This window comes from Erpetoichthys calabaricus, chromosome 4, assembly GCF_900747795.2.
Source record: "Erpetoichthys calabaricus chromosome 4, fErpCal1.3, whole genome shotgun sequence".
Taxonomy (NCBI): domain Eukaryota; kingdom Metazoa; phylum Chordata; class Cladistia; order Polypteriformes; family Polypteridae; genus Erpetoichthys; species Erpetoichthys calabaricus.
The window spans coordinates 298,964,032-298,984,804 of record NC_041397.2 but is presented as its reverse complement, the minus strand read 5'-3'; the positions used below and the strand labels follow the sequence as shown (position 1 = coordinate 298,984,804).

The 20,773-nt window shown below is 37.5% G+C and overlaps 1 protein-coding gene across 3 annotated transcripts in view; it reads right to left on the bottom strand.

Moving 5' to 3' along the window:
• The window catches only part of LOC114644546 (uncharacterized), a 46,555-nt gene extending 27,503 nt beyond the window's left edge, over positions 1-19,052 (bottom strand). Inside the window, exons 1-5 of one of the 3 annotated variants that reach the window (XM_051927245.1) lie at positions 18,975-19,052; positions 18,179-18,526; positions 10,362-10,682; positions 3,163-3,285; positions 2,784-2,805 (exon numbers count right to left, since the gene is read on the bottom strand). In XM_051927245.1, coding sequence (XP_051783205.1) covers positions 2,784-2,805; positions 3,163-3,285; positions 10,362-10,682; positions 18,179-18,526; positions 18,975-19,017 — 857 coding nt within the window. In that variant the 5' untranslated portion in view covers positions 19,018-19,052. Of the gene's footprint in view, positions 1-2,746; positions 2,806-3,162; positions 3,286-10,361; positions 10,683-18,178; positions 18,527-18,974 lie in introns of all 3 variants that reach the window. The other 2 variants (XM_051927244.1, XM_051927246.1) reach the window with 2 other exon arrangements.
• Positions 19,053-20,773: the final 1,721 nt, after the last annotated feature.

Here is a 20,773-nt window from a genome sequence, read left to right as displayed (position 1 = left end):
AGAGAATTTAATTAAAAGACATTTAAAACATTATTATTCCACTTATGTTCTTGTATTGTTATTTTACAAATGTACTATATTATGTTCTATTTCCGCATCTGTGAATCCAATATCATTTATGTGGTAGTGGAAAATAGCTGTTGGTTTTACAATATTGTTTTGTTTTAACATCATAATGAAGTGTATTACTATAATATTTTATCATAAACTAGCAAAATACCCGCGCTTCGCTCTTGTGTTAAAGAGGTTATGAAAAAGTAAAGGAAACATTTTAAAAATAACGTAACATGATTGTCAATGTAATTGTGTTGTCATTGTTATGAGTGTTGCTGTCATATATATATATACATACATATACACATATATTATATAGCAAAATACCCGCGCTTCGCAGCGGAGAAGTAGTGAGTTAAAGAGGTTATGAAAAAAAAAGGAAACATTTTAAAAATAACGTAACATGATTGTCAATGTAATTGTGTTGGCATTGTTATGAGTGTTGCTGTGTTTTATATATATAAAATACACACACACACATATAAACATATATATACATATACATATACACATATATATACATATCTACATATATATATATATATATATATATATATACATATACACATCCACATATCAACATATATATATAGACATATATACACACACACACGCTTTATGGGTGATGATTGATTTACTCTTTTTATCTTTATTTTATTTTACTGTAGAATCAACTCGTATCTGCGCACACCAGGGCAGCCGTGGGCGGATGCGTATGGTGTATTCACTCCATGTTATCGTGCATTGCGCTGTCAGTGGTATTTTGATAAAAGAATTTGAACAACATATAAGAAGCGTATAAATTATTAAACAGTAAAACATTAACATTTAAGAAGTAAAGTTACATTAAGTACTACTGCAGTGCCTTCGGGTATACCTCATTTTTTGTTTGCCCATTACATGCTTAAATGTATACATTTTTTGGTGCACCAACCCGAGAACACGCGACATAGAACCGAGCGTGGGAGAAGCATGGATTTTAAACACGCGTTCAGTTCCTCTGCTGGTCTCCCTCGTGGAATAACTGGTAATGTTTGACTAAAATGTATAGCGAGTAAAACGACATTACCTCGTATTTTTTTTTTTACGATCTCTGAGATCTTGCTTTTTTCGGTTCAAGGCTTCATAAGCTCTTTTATGTTGTATGGTGTACTTATCCCAAACCATCATCTTTGAATGTTGCAAGACTTTCGCCTTGTATGTAGATCGGGGTAATTACATTCATTGCATTCCTAGTCTGAATCACAATGTGATTGTATGGGTGGTTACCTGCCACTGTAGGGTTGCCACCCATCCTTTAAAATACGGAATCGTGCCGCGTTTGAGAATGAAATTGCGCGTCCCGTTTTGAATCAATACTGGACGGGATTTATCCCGTATTTTTTTTAAACATTTTTTTTTTAAAGCAGCGTCTCATGCAAATCATCCGACACGTATTTTATGAAGATGCCTCCTTTCCTACTTTTGATTGGGTAATACTTGATGTCATCGTTAGTTTGATTGGTGTTTTTAACTGTCCAGTGAGGAGGGCGTGTCTTTTAAGTAGAGTGTGCAAAGTGTTGGCACTGAGATGTGGCGTCAGCACCATAGTTGAAGCCCCTAACGTTGCGGTCAGCAAGTCGGCTAACATCCGCCATGTGCCGTCTTTCAGTTGCGAGAAGCAGATCATAGAATGGTTGAAAGTGTTGCCCCTAACGTTGCGCCACGGCGTGTGGTTCGTTTATACCTCGTGTCTTCTCATTAAACTTTAATCTCAAGAATATGTTATTGCAATCCGCAGCGGGAGCGTTTCTATAAACTTAATTTAAAGTTACGTTTTACACCGTGCTTTGTTTCCCTTATGAACATGCTTGTATGCTTAACTCGCTCCGTTCTCAATTGTTTAATTAATTTTTTGCTGTTCGCTGTTTGCGGGTCTTCCTCCATTTCCCCCTACTTCGTTCTTTTATCTCGCGAATATATTATTGCAATCCTTAACGGGAGCGTTTCAATAAACTGATTGAAAATAGTTTTGCATTTACCTTTTTAGTAAAAGGCGAGCTTTTAAGCCTGAGAAATCACCCCGTAAATGCACACGTTTAATTGGACATGTGTTAATATGTATGGTTACACAGTATTAAAAGACAGTGAACAACGTCAGTTACCTTTGTTCCCGCGTTTGATAAAAGGTGAGCTTTTAAGCCTGAGAAATCACCCCGTAAATGCACACGTTTAATTACACGTGTTAATATGTATGCTTACACAGTATTAAAAGACAGTCAAAAATTAACGTCATTTACCTTCGTTCCCGCGTGTGACTCGTGCTGTAAATGTCTTCCTTGTTTTTAGTTCACGTGATTACGTAGGAGGCGTGATGACGCGATACGTGACTCCGCCTCCTCCATTACAGTGTATGGACAAAAAATATGTTCCAGTTATGACCATTACACTTTGAATTTCGAAATGAAACCTGCCTAACTTTTGTAAGTAAGCTGTAAGGAATGAGCCTGCCAAATTTCAGCCTTCTACCTACACGGGAAGTTGGAGAATTAGTGATGAGTGAGTCAGTGAGTGAGTGAGTCAGTCAGTCAGTGAGGGCTTTGCCTTTTATTAGTATAGATTACAGCAATTTTTGTTTACAATCTGCCTCTTACCTGAATTAAACTGATCTGTGAGAGTCTTGATATTTAAAGTTCTTTTAAATTCCTCTTACCTGAGTACTGCCTGATTCGTCATTTTCAAATGTTTCTTCAACTTTCTGTTCACCATCCCCTAAAGCGGAAGTTCACAAAACAAAGTGTTAAAATATTGCAAATATTGTAAAGATGTTGGACCGGAGATTAACATGAAAAGAATTTCATTATATAAAAGACAAGCAAGATCAGAATTGTTGACTTGTTGCAAACCACAATAGTTGTGTAGAGAACAGAAAGAAAATAAGGGTGAGTGCTTAACAAAATGAAAAATGACGTGCAGTAAATTCACACTCGTTGAGATATGTGGAAACATGTGAGAATTAAGAATCACAGCAAAACAGCAGAGCACAGGAAGATAAGGGATAAGATGGTCCACTGTGGTAACCCCTAACGGGAGTAGCCGAAAGAAGAAGAAGAAATGAAAGTTACTCACTTTTACGTTGGCAGCAGTGAGCGGTCTTCTTCGCCACACACAAAACAAGCAAAACCACAAGGAGAACGTTGCTTATACCCAGAATGAGGACAACAGGGTCAAGTTCTAATTGGTTGTTTTTATCTGTTAAACATGTTCAAAACATAATAATAATAGCAGAACATATACATTATGAGAAAAATATTCTTCAGAAATTATTTTCTAATGGCATTTTTTATGATTTAAATACAAAAAATAGCAAGTTATGTTGAGGGAATGATTTATTATCTTTCATTAGTTTATACATCCTTTCTTATTGCATCTTAAAGCAAAATCTACCCATTGTTAAGGTTAAATGCTCCTTTGTCTTTGACATGGTTTTTTTTTTTTTTTTTTTTTTTTAGTTTCACCTGGCTAAAGAGGGCACAGAACTTTCTTTATTTTCATCCCTCTTGTTGGAAACGCGTCTGTGTTCAGTGCCGAAACTAACACTGGTGCTGCCTTGAGAGAAGTAACCAAGCTGGGTATTGCTGAGTGGACATGTTAAGATACTAGTTGGCTTCTTTTAGTGCTCAAAACAGTTAAGCATTGACAATATTTCAAATGTGGTTGAAGATTTTTCTTTCCAATCTCTTAACAAAATAAAAATAATTAGTAGCTCTACTTATAGATGGATGTTAGATTTCCTGCTAAATGTAAACTCGTGGCAGAATAAAAGCATTTTGTTTGGATGAAATTTGTGGTTCACCTTTAGTATAACATATTTTAAAAGCATTTTTAAAATGAAACATTTAGGATCGCTTCACGTTAACAAAAGCAGAAATGTAATGTTTTGAAATTAAAGCTGTTGTGAATGGATTTTCTTAACAATCAATTAAGTTTTGATGTTTCAGGAGTGAACAGAGAGTGGAAACTTTGAAAATGATTGTTTGATCAGGAGAGACATGTCACAGACACACACTTACACGTATTTGTGTGACACCTTACATACGCACACACATACGCTCATTGTACTTGTACACACTAGAAACACTCAGGTCCTGCTCACATATAATTAAAACTCTTAAATCTAACAAAAATTCACATCTGAACCATTTGCAAATTCATTCTTACATACTCAGTTTTAAAAAGTAATAATATTGCCTTTATTATCCTTTTACTTTCTGTATTGTGTATATCTATAGAAATTGTTCAGTAGATTAATTATGTTGCTCTTTGTTTTACTAACCTCGATTAATTAAAACCAGTTCATTAAGAAAAATTAAATACATGTCAAAAATATTTAAAATATATATTACATCCTATAGGAATACATTTTAGAATATGTTATAAAATATTTAATCTATAAATATATTACTCTTTCTTACAGTACACTGAAGTGTAGTGTAAAATATGTAAATGATTACAGTATTTGATTTTGATTTGATAAAATCCCTGAAGAGAAATTGTCTTTTCGCATGACCTTTGGGGGTCAGAGTGCAGGGTCAGCCATTGTACAGCACCTTTGGAGAAATTATTAGGTTAAGGGCCTTTGCAATATATTTTCCAAAATATATCAATATTTCTTAATATATGTAAAATACTAGGAATAATATATTGCATTTTAGAAAACTATAACAATATATTTGTAAATATTCTGTGTCATTATATATTTTAGACTGTATATTTCAAGATTGTTTTCATTTTTGAGTAATGAAGTATATTTTAAAAGTATGTTAACCTGGCATTGAAAATATCTTCTAACAGATATCTGTGTTTTTGATATTGAGATATCCTTGTTTAAATTACACTGTAATGCAAATTATACAAAATATAAAACCGTTATTAACAAACAATATCGGGAAAGTTACTTTTAAAAGTAGCTTAATCACATTACTTCCAAAATAATAGAGCTAAATATGTTATACAGTAATCCCTCGCTATATCGCGCTTCGCCCTTCGCGGCTTCACTCCATCGCGGATTTTATATGTAAGCATATTTAAATATATATCGCGGATTTTTCGCTGCTTCGCGGGTTTTTGAGGACAATGGGTCTTTTAATTTCTGGTACATGCTTCCTCAGTTGGTTTGCCCAGTTGATTTCATACAAGGGACGCTATTGGCAGATGGCTGAGAAGCTACCCAACTTACTTTTCTTTCTCTGTCTCTTGCGCTGACTATCTGTGATCCTGACGTAGGGGGTGTGAGCAGGGGGGCTGTTCACACACCTAGACGATACGGACGCTCGTCTAAAAATGCTGAAAGATTATCTTCACATTGCTACCTTCTGTGTGCAGCTTTTAAGTATGCTGCACGGTGCTTCGCATACTTAAAAGCTCAAAGGGCACGTATTGATTTTTTTATCTGTCTCCTCTCTCTCTGTCTCTTCCTGCTCCTGACGGAGGGGGTGTGAGCTGCCGCCTTCAACAGCTTTGTGCCGCGGTGCTTCGCATACTTAAAAGCAAACAGCACTATTGATTTATTTGCTCCTTTGAAGAGGAAGATATGTTTGCATTCTTTTAATTGTGAGACTGAACTGTCATCTCTGTCTTGTCATGGAGCACAGTTTAAACTTTTGAAAAAGAGACCAATGTTTGTTTGCAATGTTTGAATAACGTTCCTGTCTCTCTACAACCTCCTGTGTTTCTGCGCAAATCTGTGACCCAAGCATGACAATATAAAAATAACCATATAAACATATGATTTCTACTTCGCGGATTTTCTTATTTCGCGGGTGGCTCTGGAACGCAACCCCCGCGATGGAGGAGGGATTACTGTATAGTTATAATAAAATGTAATGTGTTACAAAGCGTGCATTACTTTGGGGTTACTTTTTCTTCTTTTCTATAGAAAAATGCACATTTCATCATCCAGCTTTAATTACTGAAACTGAAACCCACATATGAACCTTTAGCACAAGAAGATGGTGGAGGTCTTTGTCTTGTGGTGCAGGAAGAACCACTTTCATCTCAACATCAGCAAGACAAAAGAGATGGAGGTGGACTTGTGATGTACCAAAGAGCCTCTGAGACGAGTCCCCATCCCTAGGGAGTGATGTGGTACAGAGCTACAAATACATGGGGGTCCACATAAACAACAAACTGGACTGGTCTGACAACACAGTGGAGCTTTACAAGAATGGTCAGAGCAGACCGGATTTCCTAAGGAGACTCAGGTCTTTCAATGTGTGCAGCAAGCTGCTGAAAATGTTCTACCAGTCCATAGTAGCCAGTGTGGTGTTCTACACTGCAGTCTCCTGGAGAAGCGACCTGAGCTCAAAAGAAGCCTAATGCCTGAATAAACTTACCAGAAAAGCCTGCTCCATCACAGGTCAAACTCTGGACACACTTTAAGCTGCTGTGGGAAAGAGGATGGTGGCAAAACTGGATGCCATCATGAAAAATCCCCTCCATCCCCTCCAGGAGGAGCTCTCTTGATACACTTTTAGCCACAGGCTCAGCACGTCACGGTGTGCTAAGAAGTACCTCTGAGGGTTTTTTTTACCCGCTGCTATCAGGTAATTCAATGCTTCCTGCCAACGTATTCGTCAAGTTAATTTTGAAATATCATTTTGAAACATCTGTACATGTACATTTATTTTGTTTTTTATCAATCGATTAATTTTGTTGCTTGTGTTATTTGTCTTGTGAGTCTATATCCTTGTTTTTTATATTTCTGCTGCTCCACGCAACTGAATTTCCCTTTGGGATTAATAAAGTTTATCTAATCTAATCTAAAACTGATCAGAAACACAGACAAGTTTGATCATTTTCTTGTGTTTTATAAATACATTTAGCCTTTCATGTGCTGTGAAGTAAATAACATTGGCTCCCTGCAGCTTTGACATCATAGACCAGAAGGTGCATACTAATTAAGCATGAGCAGGAACAGAATAAAAAAATATTCACATCCACAATGATTCCCAGTCACACACACCACACACACCCATGTCCACAGTTTTCCCAGTCCCAGTCTCATTCATGCAGAAGATCTGACACATTTTTATCTGAAAACAGCATCAGATAGTGGGTTTGGTTGGGGGGTTGTGGGAGCGTGAACATGACTGAGAGAATAAACCAAAAAAAAATGCTAACTTTGACAAGAACTATAAATTTACACCGGCTATTACAAATGCAAATCAAATGTATGTTTTTATTATATAATAGTAACAAAAAAAGCAGCTCACTACTCAAAACAGTAAATTTGGAATGTAGCCAGGATTGAACCAGCAACCTCTTGATTAGGAGTCAGCAGTTCTTACCGCTGCACCACACAAGCTGTCATATCAACAGCCTACCCTATCCTAACCTGCTTTCTTTTTTCTTCGGTTATAGTCTTGAATAAAAGTGCACTTGTTATGTTATACTTGTACCTTTTGTTAATTTGATATTTGGACTTCAGGCTTAACACATTATACACTTCATGTCTACATTTTGTCATTTATTACTAAAACAAGAAAAACCTTTCTGTTGTATCAATGTGTTTACATAGATTGTTGTAGGCACGGAACACACATGAAATGCATGTATTCCAAATAATGATCTATTATTTCCCCTATACAACTCTAGCACTTCACTCCCAGATAAACCAGTTCAGCACTAAGAACTTTCTTTGCGAATTGAGTTGCGGCGATGAGGGGCAAGATGGGATAGTAGGCTGCTTGCTGCTTGTACTGATTGACAAATTTACAACACAAAAGACACTAACGGAGTGGTGCGAACGGATTTAAGGTGGGCCTGCATTACAAGTGTTTTTGTAGGCTTCGGGATTTCTAGTGTTAAATTTACCCATCAGCACATGCATAATTCAATGTATACTTATAACTTTTGTTCAGTTCTGTTCCTTTGATTACAAGCTACTCACGCGATTAACCCGTTGTTTACTAGCTGTCACCAGACAACCAGAGCATGTGTGTGCACAAAGCCAGCAAAGCCTTTGTGAAAAAACACAATACATCTGTGGAATAACACAGTAATGTATGTGTTTTTTTAATTTAATTCTATATTTTATTTTATTTTTCTATTTTTTTATTGAATTTATTAAAAGCATATAACATTCCATACAATCAAGTCAAAAGTTACCAAAATTAATTTCAAATCAGGCCCCACCCATGAGAAAGAGAAGAAGGTCAACTGCCAGAGTAAAACTATTGAGAGTAGTAAAGAGAGAAAGGAGTCCTTTCCCCCAGTATAAATGCTTATTCTAAAATTATTATTATTGTTATTAATTAGGTCCTGCCAGGTTTTAAAAAAGTTTTGCACAGATCTTCTAAGCGAGAATTAGATTTTTTTCCAATTTCAAATAGTATATAACATTAGATATCCACTGACTTAAAACAGGTGATTTAGGATTCTTCCAGTTGAGTAAGATAAATCTACGTGCCAATAGTGTAGTAAAGGCAGTTACAGTTTGTTTGTCCTTCTTTACTTTAAGCCCCTATGTGAGCCCACCAGACACAGCTGTTAGTGGATTAGGAGGGATTGTGATACCCTAAAGATTTTGGTCCAGAATGATGTTATTTTGGTGCAGGCCTAAAATTGCAACGTTCGCAGGTTGGATTTTGCCCTGGAAACATTTTGAACAATTTTAAGTGAGAGAGATGTGCTCGATAAAAGATTTTAAGTTGAATAATTGTATGTTTTGCACATATGGAGCTCAAGTGAATTCTGTGCATGGCTGCCTTCCAGTTCGTCTCTGAAATGTTGAGTTACTGATTCTTTTCCCACTGTACTCTGGGATATTTGAAAGGGAGGCACTTTAAAATGTTTTTGTATATTATAGAAATGCTGTCTGAATCCTTGGGACTGATCAATATTTCTTCTGGAATAGAAATAGGTAGGAGGTGAGGAAAATTGGGAAGATTTCGCTTACCAAAGTTTCTATTTTGGAGATAGTGAAAGAAATGTGTTGATGGGAGACTAAATTTGGAATGTAATTGTTGATAATTGTTCAATTACACTGAACAATGATTTTTTTAAAACAAGTATTTTTTTCTTCAACGAAATATGTTTTGTGTTAGGTTACTTGTCATTTTAAAATGTAATCTAACTACATAGCGCACGTTACTTTTGAAGGGTTACACTGCTAGCCAAGTATGTCCGAGTAAGCAATGAGGTTATAAATTGAAGCCTACCTCTGCTGGCCGAGTAACTGGCGTAAACGAAGTTTAGTGACGTACAGGGAGTTCAAAATAAATTGGAATTATTTGGAAGACTTTGCTTAGTTGTTATTTTTACCCAGGTATAAAGATCAGCCATCAATGATCTGCCATGGGTCTGGACGCAGAGTACATTGCATATGTCTTATAAACAACATATTTATAAATACACTAAAATACATGCTTCATTATACTTAAGATATAATCTTAAAACACATATCTGAAATGCATATATGTTACATTATACAGAAAGATACCTGAACATATTTTATATCCCAATATATTTCAGTTTTTTAAGGTTTGGGTGTCAGTAGTTTAGTGTTTATATGTTTCCTTTATATTTGTTTTCTCACCGCCATGATTTCTAATTTGCTTCAGATAAAAGACCCTACAAAAACCAGTCCCCCTATTTTGGACAGCTTGCAAGAAAATTTTTGTTTTAGCATTTTTGTACTCTGGAAGATGAGATTGAGTTTGAAGAAGAAACATGACAACCAGTCAGCTGCTAAAGGATTGTGCATTTGACCAAAATGCTGCACATCTATCATAGGTTTTGGCAATGTGAACACAAGTCAACAGAAATCATTCAGCGCCGTTTATTTTAGGTACAGTATTCCAAATATTATTAACATGCCTATTTTCAGACAGCATGAAGATTATAATAAATGTGGTTAATTAACCCTAAACTGGCCCTAATCTTAACCACCACTAAACAGTCAGATGATTTAGCAAAAACACATTTTTAGGAAGATAGAAACTTATAAGATCTAACTTTAAAATATTTCTATAAGTGTAATCTTTTTCAATATCCATGTTGAATGCGTACACTTGCTTAATTTCTATTTAAAAGCCTTTGACTTGACCCTGGTGTTTATTGTCTTAGATTATTATTCTGTAATTCTAACACATAAAGAGTGAAGGGCATTAATTTTCACAGCTACCATCTTTAGGAAAACAAACACAATAGGAGGACTCGGTGTGTTACTAATGATCACATGTAATGTATAATAGATGTTATTTACCAACATTATTGTCCACATAATATATAGTGATGATGGTATTTATGATTATCAGTTAACTTACCAGTACATTCTGTTCCATTTCCTAGAATGATTTCTCCACACGACACTAAAGCGCAGTAATAAGTGCCAGCATCTTGGAAGCTGAAATTCTTCTTTTGAAGGCTGTGAACGCACTCCTGAGACTCACCGGCACATTTCCTTTGATTTTCGTGAGTGCTTCTTATAGTCTGATAGGAACCTCCGATGGTGCGATGAATCCAGAATACCTGGTGTGCATTTCCAAACACCCTTCTGTTTATTATACACTCCAAAGTCACATCGTCTCCATACTGGACTGGTTTCAAAACAGGAGGCTGAAAAATTCCTCTAATTGTTTCCTTACCTTTGCATAAAAAAATACACATTGCTTTAATAAGACTTTTTAAATAATGTTTAGATCTCATGAGTAATATTGACACTTCTTATATATAAACGTCTATGCGTGGAAGTGTATGTGTCTGTCCAGACCGGAAGTGAGAGGTGGAGTCGGGGTAAGACCTCTGAGGAAACACAACACAAGCGAGGCGAGCACATCGGCAAAACGAAACCTCAGAAAGAAGACAAGTTGCTTAGCCGCTAACATCAGCAAAACGGTATCTCTTTTACTTTTCCTCCCGCTGCTAATGCACAAGTGATGCAAGCACGTCGGCAAAACAAATCCTCTTAGAAGAGAGACGCCCAGAGTAGTTCTTTTCAATTACCTGACATCTCTACATTTCAGTTTTTTTTCTGATGATTTCAATAGTTTCTAGGACCCTGGGCTTTTTACAGGTCAGGTTTAGACAACTAGTGTATATATATAAGAGTTGAAATTAGGATTTGATATTAACATTTAGGTCAGCTTTGGATTGCAAAGTGGTGAAGTGGGTCACAGTGCCGGAGCCCTTTGTTCAATTCTCAGGCCAGTCCCAATTTCTGTGGGGTTGATCCCTTTGTTCTCGTGGCCTTCCTTTGAGTACTTAGGTTTTCTTCCACGTGCCAGAGATGTGTATCTTATGTTAATTTCTAATTTCAGATCAAGTGTAGAGGTGTGTGTGTGTGAATGTGTCTTGTGGTGCACTGGTGTTCCATTCAGAGCTTCTTTATGTATGGCATCCAGTCCTTCCAGATAGACTGCCTAGAAAACAATGGCAGGGTGAAAATTTCCTTAATATGTCCAATCCATATCTTGAGTAAATTCATTTACCCAGGTACTGAAAGGGCTAAAATTATTTACTGCCAAATAACTAGAAAATTAAGAGAAAATAAGGAAGACCAAAGCAGAGGTGGACAGTTAAATTAAAAGAAGATCTGAAGGATCAAGGTTTGACTGCCGAGGAGGTGCACTGCTGAGCTGTTTGTAGAAGGTTGATCAAGCTCATCTAACCCACGGAGAAGTAGGAAAAGATGAAGAGGAAGATGAAGACGTTTGCTGCAGGATGGATAGGTTTAGAAATGAGTACATTAGAGGGTCAGCTCAAGTTGGATGGTTGAGAGACAAAGTTAGAGAGGCGAAATTGTGTTGGTTTGGACATGTGCAGAGGAGAGATGCTGGGTATATTGGGAGAAGGGTTCTAAGGATAGAGTTGCCAGGCAAGAGGAAAAGATGAAGGCCTAAGAGAAGGTTTATGGATGTGGTGAGAGAAAACATGAAGGTGATGGGTGTGACAGAGCAAAATGGAGAAAACAGGAAGAGATGGAAAAAGATTATCCAATGTGGTAACCCCTAATGGAAAGAATTATGAATCAGAAACCTTTTTAGCCCTTTTTGTTATGGTCAATGTGTTCCATTTAAACAAAGCAATATAGAGGTGGGACTCTAAATTTCTCTTTCAATATTGCAATAAAATTTTTTTGCAAGGACACATTAAACCATCTGCGGTGGGTTGGCACCCTGCCCAGGATTGGTTCCCTGCCTTGTGCCCTGTGTTGGCTGGGATTGACTCCAGCAGACCCCCGTGACCCTGTGTTCGGATTCAGCGGGTTGGAAAGTGGATGGATGGACATTAAACCATTTTAATGCTTTAATGCATAAACAATCTGTTTGCCGCAACAAATATGTACTGCTGCAGACTCCTAGGTTCAAATCGTAGGTTATTCTCTGTTTCAGTGCCGTTTTAAAATGGCTCATTCAGGTTTGTACTGGTATGGCTCATTTCTACTTGCTACATTTCAAAAGAAGAATGAGTGGTGGGACTCTGACTCCCTATTGCAATTAGTACTGCAGCAAAAATCTGCTTTAAAAAATGCGCACAGATTTACTTTAATACAAGGACAAGTAGCATGCAGTATTTAAAACACCCAGAGAAAATTATTATAAAAAACAAATTGGGTAGACTTACACGGTTCAATGCTTCAAAGACAAGTATGAATAAGCACAATATTTTTCTGAGTTGACTCTTTATATACTGTATGTACACATTGGTGTTCAAAAATTTAAATTAATTTAAGCATATAAATATATGCAATCTTGCAAAGGGCTAGTACTGCTTGCATAATTACAACAGTGAAAAGTAAGAGTTACAATCAGTCAAAAAGTAAAGGTCAGAATGGACAAAACAACATGGATGGTGGATTTCTGATGATTCCAAACTATTGCTTATTTTAACTATTTCTTTTTATTTGCCAATTTCAGATAGTGTATGGTGTTTTCTTTGAAACTCTGTCTCTAAGGCCAGCACCCCCGGGTCATGTTATCATTGTTGCAGATGACACTAGCATTTAGAATGTATAACTGTTTGAGGTCCTGTAAGGTCTCTCTCTCTCTCTGTATATATATATATATATATATATATATATATATATATATATATATATATATATATATATATATATATATATATATATATATATATATATATATATATATATTCATTGCATTCGTAGTCTGAGTCCCAACCTGATTGTATGGGTGGTTACCTACCAGGCAACACATATTAACACATGTCCAATTAAACGTGTGCATTTACGGGGTGATTTCTCAGGCTTAAAAGCTCGCCTTTTACTAAAAAGGTAAATGCAAAACTATTTTCAATCAGTTTATTGAAACGCTCCCGTTAAGGATTGCAATAACATATTCGCGAGATAAAAGAACGAAGTAGGGGGAAATGGAGGAAGAGCCGCAAACAGCGAAGAGCAAAAAATTAATTAAACAATTGAGAACGGAGCGAGTTAAGCATACAAGCATGTTCATAAGGGAAACAAAGCACGGTGTAAAACGTAACTTTAAATTAAGTTTATAGAAACGCTCCCGCTGCGGATTGCAATAACATATTCGCGAGATAAAAGTTTAATGAGAAGACACGAGGTATAAACGAACCACACGCCGTGGTGCAACGTTAGGGGCAACAGTTTCAACCATTCTATGATCTGCTTCTCGCAACTGAAAGACGGCACATGGCGGATGTTAGCCGACTTGCTGACCGCAACTTTAGGGGCTTCAACTATGGCGCTGACGCCACATCTCAGTGCCAACACTTTGCAGACTCTACTTAAAAGACACGCCCTCCTCACTGGACAGTTAAAAACACCAATCAAACTAACGATGACATCAAGTATTACCCAATCAAAAGTAGGAAAGGAGGCATCTTCATAAAATGCGTGTGGGATGATTTGCATGAGACGCTGCTTTAAAAAAAAAATGATAAAAAAAATACGGGATAAATCCCGTCCAGTATTGATTCAAAACGGGACGCGCAATTTCATTCTCAAACGCGGCACGATTCCGTATTTTAAAGGACGGGTGGCAACCCTACAGTGGCAGGTAACCACCCATACAATCAGATTGTGATTCAGACTAGGAATGCAATGAATGTAATTACCCCGATCCACATACAAGGCGAAAGTCTTGCAACATTCAAAGATGATGGTTTGGGATAAGTACACCATACAACATAAAAGAGCTTATGAAGCCTTGAACCGAAAAAAGCAAGATCTCAGAGATCGTAAAAAAAAAAATAGGAGGTAATGTCGTTTTACTCGCTGTAGATTTTAGTCAAACATTACCAGTTATTCCACGAGGGAGACCAGCAGATGAACTCAACGCGTTTTTAAAATCCATGCTTCTCCCACGCTCGGTTATATGTCGCGTGTTCTCGGGTTGGTGCACCAAAAAATGTATACATTTAACCATGTAATGGGCAAACAAAAAATGAGGTATACCCGAAGGCACTGCAGTAGTACTTAATGTAACTTTACTTCTTAAATGTTAATGTTTTACTGTTTAATAATTTATACGCTTCTTATATATTGTTCAAATTCTTTTATCAAAATACCAGTGACAGCGCAATGCACGATAACATGGAGTGAATACACCATACGCATCCGCCCACGGCTGCCCTGCTGTGCGCAGATACGAGTTGATTCTACAATAAAATAAAATAAAGATAAAAAGAGTAAAACAATCATCACCCATAAAGCGTGTGTGTGTGTATATATGTGTATATATATATGTTGATATGTGGATGTGTATATGTATATATATATATATATATATATATATATATATATATATATATATATATATGTAGATATGTATATATATGTGTATATGTATATGTATATATATGTTTATATGTGTGTGTGTGTGTTTTATATATATAAAACACAGCAACACTCATAACAATGACAACACAATTACATTGACAATCATGTTACGTTATTTTTAAAATGTTTCCTTTTTTTTTCATAACCTCTTTAACACACTACTTCTCCGCTGCGAAGCGCGGGTATTTTGCTAGTATATATATATATATATATATATATATATATATATATATATTATATATATATATATATATATATATATATATATATATATATATATATATATATATTCATTGCATTCGTAGTCTGAGTCCCAACCTGATTGTATGGGTGGTTACCTACCAGGCAACACATGTGGTTGGTCTGCAAACCTGGTCGGCAAACATTCGCCACAGGGCCCTCTTCAGTTGCGAGAAGCAGATCATGGAATGTTGCATAGTTTACTGTCAAATAATGCAAAGAGTACGTATATTATATATTTAAAATATAAAGTACCTGCCAAATAATACAAAGAGTACATGACACGTGTTTCGCCCTGATTGGGGCTCATCAGGTCTATGCACTTTTTACTTCCCCCTGCGGGAATCGAACCTCAGGCGTCAGCATCTTGGGCACAGCTTCAGATGTTACGCCATGGCAGTTAGTTTTGCTTACTTGACAAGGTGTAGATCGGAATATTACATGCATAAGTCTGATAACAGTCTGATAATTTGGGTGGTTACCTACCAGGTAACAATTGTGGTTGGTCAGCCAGTCGGCAAACATCTGCCTTGCTCTTGCAGTTGCAAGAAGCAGATCATTGACATAATATATGGTACCTGCCAAATAATACAAACAGTACATGATACATATATATCCAATAACTAGATATCTGGCACTGGGGACGTAAGTCAATATGGGTGTACACTAGAACAACATTAAAACAATCTAGACAAGAACAGTCCATTCAGCCCAACAAAGCCCACCAGTCCTATCCTCTCAATTCCTCTAAAATACCATCAAGTCAAGTTGTGAAAGTCTCTAAAGTCTTACTGTCTGCCACACTACTTGGTCACTTATTCCATGTGTTTATGGTTCTCTGTGTAAATAAAAACTTCCAAATGTTTGTGTGAAATTTACTCTTCACAAGTTTCCAACTGTGTCCTCATGTTCTTGATGAACTCATTTTAAAGTCACCGTCTCAATCCACTGTACTCATTACCTTCATAATTTTAAACACTTCAATCAAGTGTCTTCTTAATCATCCCCTGTAACCCTGGGATCATCCCAGTCACTCTTCTATCTTGGTACCTCAATAACTACAGATATATGCAAAATCATCCAAGTACTACAGTATTTATTTCAATAATAGAATTGCTGACTTTTGCCAGTTTACACAAACCACCTGGAATACAATAATTGCTCGTACAGCATTATATTTGTGCTTGTTTTGATCAACTTATGTATTAAGATTCTGAAATTTCAATTGCTTCTTTCTTTCTGCCATAAGTGTGTAATTATGTTTTGGTTCTTAACCAGATGTCAGTAAATAATGAGACTGAAATGAAAACAGCAACAGCTTATCTTCTAACATGGTCCAGTTTATACATGTGTGTGTGTTCATCATGATTTATATGTTTTAATAAAATATTTGGAAAAATTTGGTAAAAAAGTGAATGGCTGACAATTACTAATTAAGATAACATTATCAGAAAAGACATGTCATGAGACAACGAAAGCACTAACAAGATATACAACTAAATAAAAAGTTCTGCTATCAGAATGACTTTTAACTAAGCAATTGGGTTTGCAGTCACTGTGGCCAACTTGAACCATATGCACTAGAACTTTTATGCACTTATGGGGCTTGTTGATAAGGCGGATGAGACAGAGGAGAGGGGTCAGGTGGAGAACTTTGTTTTTTGTTGCAAAGAGAATTGTCTGCATTTTAAGATCAGTAAAACCAAGGAACTGATTATTGACTTTCACTGCACCAAAGTGCTTCTGTGACTGGTCACTGTTTAGGGAGTGGATGTAGAGGTGGTCCTCTCCTACAAAAACTTGGAGGTCCACATCAATGACAGGTTGAATTTGTCTCAGAACACAGACAAACTGGAGAAGTAAGAGCAGAACAGGGTCTTTTTTTCCTTAGTAGAATGTGTTCCATTAATGTTGGAAGTGACATCCTTCACATCTTCTACAACTCTGTGATGGTGAGTGCCATTTTCTATGCTGTGGTATGCTGGGCTACTAACATCACTTCAAGAGAGGCCCACTAAATCAACAAGCAATTTAAAAGGGCAGGCTCAGTTATGGGACACACTCTGGACTCCCTGGAGGTTTTAGGGGAAGAGAGAATTAAAGCAAAGCTGAGTGTCATTATGAACAATGCTGCACATCTTCTCTCTGAGACGCCAACAGTGAGGACTTTCAGACCACAAATTATTCAGCAGAAGTGTGTCAAGAGAAGTAACTGGGGGTCTGTCAAACCAACAGTGATATGTCTGTATAATGCCTCACTGTGTCTATGACTACCAAGTCAGACATTTTCTTTTCTTTATTTTTAAAATTTTCTTCCCTTTTAGTCATGCTGGTGTGTGTTCAAACTATAGTACGTGTATATATATATATATATATATATATATATATATATATATATATATATATATATATATATATATATATATATATATATATATATATATATATATATATATATATATTTGTCAATCTTTTTATGTATTTATTTATTTAAAGAGCTTTTGCACAATTGCCTTACTGTGATTGGGACTGCCAGGTCAGAAGTTTTCTAACATTACCTTATTGCCACAAAAGAAATCTATTAAATGTAATGGCCTCTGTACACTAATAAAAAAAACTACAGTGGAAAAATGGGCAACTAACACATGATAAATACAATTTAGTTTTGTAATTGCAGTTTATTTTTTTTTAATTCATAGCTAACTTTTAGGTACATTAGGCAAGTCACTGTGAACCTGATGCATTGTGATTTACTGGATTTTTTGTTGTTTTTTATTTTCTATTTAACTACATTTGTAAAGGTGGCTTACAATCTGGATTATTTCAGATATGTGTGTTATATAACAGTAAGAAAAACAATTTTAAAACAGTAGTCTATTACTGCCATTGTTATAAAATAAATGAACTTTTTAAATATAGTGACATTCATCGGCATTGCAGATACCTGACAAAAGAAATCATCAGAGTCCTTTCCTTTATCTGCTTATATTCTTTATGTCAGACGCCCATTTAGTGTTTTTCATGTTGCTGACAATTCTGAAGAAAGACTTGACCCAAATCTCAAATAACACTCACCTGTTAGGCAGACCTCAGTTCCATTACGAAACAAGATGTCATAAGGCTTCACCACTCCACAGTAATATGTGCCCAAATCTGAAGTGTCGAGATGTGTAATGGACAGATTGAAGGAGCTGAGGCTTGTCATCACTTGGTATCGTGTGCTCCCATCATTTGCTTTATGAGTCCTACCCTCATGATATGACCAGAACACAATGGTTTCAGGCAATTCTCCTTGGGTGTGTTTAATCCAAATGTAGGAGTACTGAGAAGATACCTTCATGTGACACTCCAAGTGTACTGAACCTCCCAGCTGGGCTCTAACTGACCGGTGAGGCTGCATGAAGACGTCTGCCAGACTGACATCTGGAAAGGGGACAAAAGAACTCGTAAAATAAGAGAATCCAATCAATTAAATCAACTCATTGCATTTGCAGTAACTGAAAAACAAAGGCTTTGTTAGTGAATTTTTATATATCAATACAAGATTCATTTGACCATAGTTCATAATAATAATAATAATACATTTTATGCATATTGCACCTATGCCATGCTCAAGGCACTTAGTTTTAAATCTGTTTAAAAGGTCTTTATTAACACTCTAAAATGCAGTAATATTCTCTGCTTAGTTCATGGTTTGTCTCTACTGTCAGTACTTATCACTGACAAAGACCTGACTACAAGCATTCACAAATCTGCAATATAAATCTTTTTCTATAAAGGTTGCATGCATTTAAACAGATACAGTACTGTATTTAGAACATAAAAGAATATATCCATCATAAATAACTAATTTGTTTAATACTGTACTTACGGTTTTTGCAGAACAACAAGAGAAGGATGGAGCACACAATCATCTCAGCAGCTCCTGTAGTCTCAAATGATCTCAAATCAAAAGAAGAGGCAATGGAGTTTCTCACTTGTGCCACTAATGATAAGTCAAAGAAATGGGCGGGCAATGAGCTTTACACTCCTTTGGTGTTTGCTTCAAGAGAATGTATAAATACAGCTTCAGTTCTTCAAGATTTTAACATCTTTTACCTTAAGCCACAAGAATTAGGTTGGTGTGATTCACAAAATAAAATTCAGGTGATACTTTGGGTTTACTGTTGTTAATGTCTTAAAACGGCAGATGTGGCATATCAAAAACAGCAGTAGCTCAGTCTTTGTACTGAGTTCTTAGACACATTTTAATAATATCCTCCTGACTCATGTGACACATACAGTTGGACCTATCCATCCATCCATCCATTCTCTTCCGCTTATCCGAGGTCGGGTCGCGGGGGTAGCAGCTTGAGCAGAGATGCCCAGACTTCCCTCTCCCCGGCCACTTCTTCTAGCTCTTCCAGGAGAATCCCGAGGCGTTACCAGGCCAGCCGGGAGACATAGTCCCTCCAGCGTCTCCTGGGTCTTCCCCGGGGCCTCCTCCCGGTTGGACGTGCCCGGAACACCTCACCAGGGAGGCGTCCAGGAGGCATCCTGATCAGATGCCCGAGCCACCTCATCTGACTCCTCTCGATGCGGAGGAGCAGCGGCTCTACTCTGAGCCCCTCCCGGATGACTGAGCTTCTCACCCTATCTTTAAGGGAGAGCCCAGAAACCCTGCGGAGGAAACTCATTTCAGCCGCTTGTATTCACGATCTCGTTCTTTCGGTCACAACCCATAGCTCATGACCATAGGTGAGGGTAGGAACATAGATCAACCGGTAAATTGAGAGCTTTGCCTTATGGCTCAGCTCCTGTTTCACCACGACAGACCGATGCAGAGCCCGCATCACTGCGGATGCTGCACCGATCCGCCTGTCGATCTCACGCTCCATTCTTCCCTCACTCGTGAACAAGACCCCAAGATACTTGAACTCCTCCACTTGAGGCAGGATCTCGCTCCCAACCCTGAGAGGGCACTCCACCCTTTTCCGGCTGAGGACCATGGTCTCGGAATTGGAGGTGCTGATTCCCATCCCAGCCGCTTCACACTCAGCTGCGAACCGATCCAGAGAGAGCTGAAGATCACGGCCTGATGAAGCAAACAGGACAACATCATCTGTAAAAAGCAGTGACCCAATCCTGAGTCCACCAAACCGGACCCCCTCAACACCCTGGCTGCGCCTAGAAATTCTGTCCATAAAAGTTATGAACAGAATCGGTGACAAAGGGCAGCCCTGGCGGAGTCCAACTCTCACTGGAAACGGGTTCGACTTACTGCCGGCAATGCGGACCAAGCTCTGACACTGGTTGTACAGGGACCGAACAGCCCTTGTCGGGGGTCCGGTACTCCATACTCCCCGAGCACCCCCCACAGGATTCCCCGAGGGACACGGTCGAACGCCTTTTCCAAGTCCACAAAACACATGTAGACTGGTTGGGCAAACTCCCATGCACCCTCAAGGACTCTGCTAAGGGTGTAGAGCTGGTCCACTGTTCCGCGACCAGGATGAAAACCACACTGTTCCTCCTGAATCCGAGGTTCGACTATCCGACAGACCCTCCTCTCCAGAACCCCCGAATAGACTTTTCCAGGGAGGCTGAGGAGTGTGATCCCTCTGTAGTTGGAACACACCCTCCGGTCCCCCTTCTTAAAGAGGGGGACCACCACCCCGGTCTGCCAATCCA